Consider the following 5,094-nt stretch of genomic DNA (forward strand, 5'->3'; position numbering starts at 1 on the left):
ATCTACTTCGTTACGCTCACATCATTCACAATAATAACATCTTCTCACAGTTTTATTGTGATTATTACATTTGGTTGGTTTAAGTTGCTCTCACTCCATACAATTATTTTTAAAGGCCAAACGAAATATTATTTCTTTAACAACTGGACGCATACTCAAAACAAAAAGTCGCAGTCCAAATAAGCCTCGTTGAATCTGAACAAGAGACCTACTTTGTCCTGGAAACAAAAGCTGCGTCCTCCAGGTCAAACACTCTCCTCCCAGTCTTCCTCTTGCTCTGCAGCGGCAGAGTGGTGCCTGCTGGCCGGTTCGTACCCGCTGTCCTCCAGCTCGTCCTGAGCCTCCTCTTCTTCAAGGTCTAAAAACACAAATGACCGAGCAGCGTCACAACTACAGAATCATAGTGCGATGGTTGTGGAAAGTTTTATGAAACCACTTTGGACGTAATGTACAGTTAAAATGGTGACATCTGCTGGACAAACCTTACTACTGCATTCTATAGGGTTCGAAGTAGCCTTGTGGACTTTTGTGTTGAGCAAACAAAGTGTTCACATTCTGTCTCGTTCACTAAAACCCGACATATGGATTTTTGGGGGCCGAGGAAACACGGATAAACGCTTCTGTTAACGATACATGTAACTGAGGCTTGATATTTTATAGTTTTACCCTAATTTTTGGTTTAGTCAATTAATAGAAAACACAAATACAACCAAATATATAGAATTTGAATTACAAAAAGAAACACTTTTGATGTAATTGTAAAAAGTAACGCAAAAAATTTATATGGAAATGTTCATATTAGTCGATATCAGTAATTATTAAAAAAATGTCACATTACTATTTCTGTTAAAAGCGATTTTTGCTCCTGATTAAACAGTAGAACATTTTACAAATCTGCTGTAATAACACATCTTAGTTAATACATTCATTCCCTTCTGTTAACGTTTTACACGTTTAGAAAGGACAAAACTAAATGGATCAAATGACCACAGTACCTTGTTCATGGCAATTTACAAGCACAGCATCACCGTCCTGGCTCAGTTCGACATCGGGGTCGTCCATCAGCAGACGCCTGAGATTACCCAGACTTCCACTCAGGGTGCTGACTCTGGGGCAGCAGGACCACAGCACATCCAGAGGAACTGACACACACCTACCACAGGTGAGAAAAAGCAATAGAGATGTGAATCTGTCACTGAGGCCAATGTGATGCACATTTTAATGCACGACGTCAACAATCCAATACATTGAATTGTATCCTTATTGTGATGCTGTGAGATTTGACACTTTGATCCAACACAAAGCTCTGTAATCAAATATGGTGCAGGAGGTGATGAGGTTGTTTTCACTGCTGTTTGTTTGTCTTGTAGCAGGATTACTAGAAAACTACTTCACAGATTTCCTTTAAATTCTGTGGGGAGGTGGAGCACGACCCGGGGAAGAACTGATAACATTATGGTGTGAATACTGTCCAGGTCCTGATCATGATCTGTATACCACAAACTTCCGAGTCACCATGACAACACTGCTCCACCTAACCTTCCTGACAGAAACACACCTGAGTGATGTGCAGGAATCTTGTCGCCTTTGGAAACGTGTCCAACGTACTCCTTCATCCTCTTCCTCCTGATCCTCTGACGCTCCGCTCTCACACTGCGATACTACATTTCTCATCTCCTCTCTGCAGGCTGTAGGTGGGAGGTTTGATTTGTTTGAAAAAGAGAGAGAACAAATATGTATTTTGCAGGGGCATCAAGTCGATCAAAAACCACCTCTACTAAGTACCCACTGTATATTCACCTGTGTGCTTCTCTTCTCCTTCTTCCTCCGTCTCAATCGGTGCACAAGAGGCGTTCACCTCACCACTCTTCTTCTCCATCCATCTACTCTTCAGTTTTTCTGCCCAATACAAAACCTCGCTCCCCAGGACCCTCCGCAAGATGTTGTTGTCACACAGGCTGGGATAGTTTATGCTGTACAGCTGACACAGAAACGCATAAAACACACAGATCACATCCAGTGGATCAGGTAAAAACATCTCACCTAAGAGACTGAGATCACTGTGAGTTAATCTGCAAGCCTAGTTTATTATTATTCAAATTGCGGGAGGTCTGTGATTGGCTGAGGTGTGGGTGTCCAGACCTTCGCTGCAGTTCATGGGAGTTACCAGCAGAGGCCAGTAAAGCTTTAAAAATAGCCGTTAATTGCTGTTAAAGAAACTCACTTGATTAATCTCTGGTCAAATTGTGTTACTTTCTTTCTACACAATTACAGGGAAATTGAGATTGGTAAACACAACTCCTCCATTCTCACAACTGTGAGGCAAGAAAGGAGCCACGTCAACAGCTGAGCCAGCAGGAGGTCCAACACATTCAATATACTCACAAGTTTGTAGGAAAAAACGTCCTCTGCATCGTCACCACCCAACGCGTTGCTGTCATCTCCTCGCTCGAGTCGCCGGAAGACCCCTATCTGAGAGCAGAAGCCGACACTCTCCTGGTATCCTGACGCTGGCTGTCCAACACCAGTGAACTCCACCTCATAGCCAAACTCCGAACACGCCTTCAGAGCCCTGAGGAGGATGATTGGTCATCATCATTGAGTAAGAGATTTAACAGCATTGGGTAGGTGTTCAGTTCAGTTCAAAAGTCAACGAGCGTACTGTACCAGGATTTAAACTCTGCTCTGCTCCACTCAAACTTGTGGTCACTGTGCCTGAAGCCTCTCAGTCCGGGGAGGAGGGGGTTGTACTCACAGTTCGGGGTGCTGACGATGACGGCCGCCGGGGTCATGTAACCAAACACGACCTCAGAGAACCGCTCCACGTCAGCAAGAGTGAGGTGCTCTATGCTGGAGACATCCGGAGAGACAACAGAAAGGTGAAATCAACACAGAGAGAAAGTGAGACACAGAGGAAAGTATTAAAAATAAGAAAACAGAAGAAAAAAGACCATTAATACTGACGGATGCCAGAAGGTTACATGTCGAAGCACCTGAAGAGGAACTTACAGCTCTATACTGGTCACCAGATCAAATCCTCTGAGGCGAGCGTCTCTTTCTGTGACCGAGCCCTCGTACAGTTCCACGCACAGCTGATCGTAACTTGGCTGCAGGTAGTCAGTGGATACAGGAGCTAACGCGCGCCTGACAGAAGATACAAGCAGATTATCAGGCCGCACGCTACTAGTTACTAGTTACTACAACAACACCGAGAAAAGACGTTTTCAGACATGAACTCTGCAGGAGGCTGGAGTCTAGGTTCATATCATCATCATCTTTTCCTGTGATTCTTGTTTTGACTGTTGCGCCTCAGTTATTTCTATTTCATTTATTTTTTAAGGTTCATAAAATAAACAGAAACATCACATTTTCTCATCTATTGACAACATGGATGTTTGTTTACTTCTTCACACTTAAAAAAGTCGACATCATCAATTATTTGAGCATAAAACTATAGGCTAAAGACATCATTTAGCAAACCGGTTACTTGTATTTATACATTATTTAATCTTAGAGAAAGTAACTACCTCCACGATATACTACACGTATTAACTCCAGAAGTATAAAACTCTGACTTCAGCCACGACAGACAATGAATCACACGTTTTATTTACAAATGGACTCACATCTTCTTCTTGACTTTGGTCCCGTCGATGTCCAAGCCGACCAGGAGGTGAACTTCCCGGTGGAACTTGAGCCTTTTCATGAGGCTACACTCGCTGCAGCCCAGGTCGAGCACCTGGGGACCAGGACAAGATGAAATCAACCAGAGGAACAAACACACGTTAAAGTTAAACCGGGGGGGGGGGGGATGAGCTACTGACGAACTGCTGTCATGAAGCTAGCTAAAGCTCAGGTAATGACGTTAGCTAGCTGCGTGAGAAAGTTAGCTCCGACGTTAGCTTCGATGCTAACGTGTTTATATTAAAAGCGGTTGTTTGTTGAAAATGTCTGAAAACCTTCGGAGGTTTGTTCCTCTTCACGAAGTCGACGACGAACTGGTGCCTCTGCCTGTGAAGCGGCGGGTTGAATAGCGGCTCCATCTTTACTTCGAACTGACCCCGGTGCTGTGCCCGGCAGGTCCTCCGGCCGGTGGAGGGCGCTGTTATCCACTGTCCACCTGCTCCCCCCCCCCAGTGACGTCGCTTTTAGAAATGTCCCAGGTGTGTTTCTCTTCCTTGTGAACACGATATCTCAAAATCATCGGGAGGGAATATCTTAAATTCTGGTGCAAACGTTCAGTTGGACTTGTGGAATCACTGATAACATTTTGATGGTCAAAGGTCAAAGGTAAAGGTCACTGCGACCTCGCGAAACAAATTTATTTGCCTCATGAACGCGATATCTGCATTTTATATTATTAAAATTATTATTATCAGCATTATTATTATTTTATTTTTTATCACCGTTATTATTATCCTTATTATTATTTATACAATTATTATTATTATTGTTGTTGTTATTATTATTATTATTAGCCTAAATGCCAGTGAAGTAAATGGTTTGGTTTATTTGTATGTTAGCCCAAATGGTAAATGTATAGAATGGCCAAATGTCACTCAGTGAAGGCTCAGTGAGGCCTATGTGGTTTTCAGTTTTTTGCCTTATTAATATAATTTTAAATTGAACGTGCAGAAGTTTAGGACCAAGACCTGAGAGCTCTGATGAGCAAACACCAGTGACCAATAATTGTTAATTGTTAATTGTAAAGACGAAATTAGTTTGGAGCACAGATAGTTGACAGTGTCGATAAGAAGCTCTTATGAAAAATCATAACTCAAACCACCAGATATAACTCCAAGATACAGAGAGAAAACTACCCATTAAAGTGTCCTTGATATGAAGCCTCCTGCTTTCTCACAGAAACACTGAATATGTATGTTATAAGTGATTTTATGCAGTTTTTAATCACACTGATGTTTGTTCATCTTTTGGACAATTCTTCATTTGTGTAACAATTCACTGAGATTTTCAGCAACAATGAAAATAGTCAGTATTTGCCGCCCTGGACACATTAAACACAGTCACACAAAAAGTTTTAAAAAATGAAAGAATTCACCACTGATGTTTTTACAGAGGGGTGTTTTAATGATA

At 42.2% G+C, this 5,094-nt stretch overlaps 1 protein-coding gene across 1 annotated transcript; it reads right to left on the minus strand.

Annotated features, from left to right (window-relative positions):
- Positions 1–34: 34 nt before the first annotated feature.
- henmt1 (HEN methyltransferase 1) lies at positions 35–4,120 on the minus strand. The gene is made up of 9 exons (XM_034583062.1): positions 3,960–4,120; positions 3,627–3,739; positions 3,010–3,144; positions 2,668–2,850; positions 2,386–2,572; positions 1,801–1,981; positions 1,559–1,688; positions 996–1,153; positions 35–358 (listed from the first exon to the last, which is right to left on the minus strand). Exons 1-9 carry the CDS (start codon positions 4,041–4,043, stop codon positions 246–248), a joined length of 1,284 nt encoding a protein of 427 aa, XP_034438953.1. The 5' UTR covers positions 4,044–4,120; the 3' UTR covers positions 35–245.
- Between the last annotated feature and the right edge of the window lie 974 nt (positions 4,121–5,094).

This window comes from Hippoglossus hippoglossus, chromosome 4 (genome assembly GCF_009819705.1).
Source record: "Hippoglossus hippoglossus isolate fHipHip1 chromosome 4, fHipHip1.pri, whole genome shotgun sequence".
Taxonomy (NCBI): domain Eukaryota; kingdom Metazoa; phylum Chordata; class Actinopteri; order Pleuronectiformes; family Pleuronectidae; genus Hippoglossus; species Hippoglossus hippoglossus.

What these genes read in the sequence shown, in the direction of transcription:
- henmt1 (XM_034583062.1), bottom strand. Translation starts at nt 4,043, where the DNA reads ATGGAGCCGCTATTCAACCCGCCGCTTCACAGGCAGAGGCACCAGTTC. An exon ending in ACGTTTTTTCCTACAAACTT is followed by an intron (nt 1,982 to 2,385) that starts GTGAGTATATTG and finishes TTTCTGTGTCAG; the next exon opens with CTGTACAGCATAAACTATCC. An exon ending in TGTAAATTGCCATGAACAAG is followed by an intron (nt 359 to 995) that starts GTACTGTGGTCA and finishes TTGTGTTTTTAG; the next exon opens with ACCTTGAAGAAGAGGAGGCT.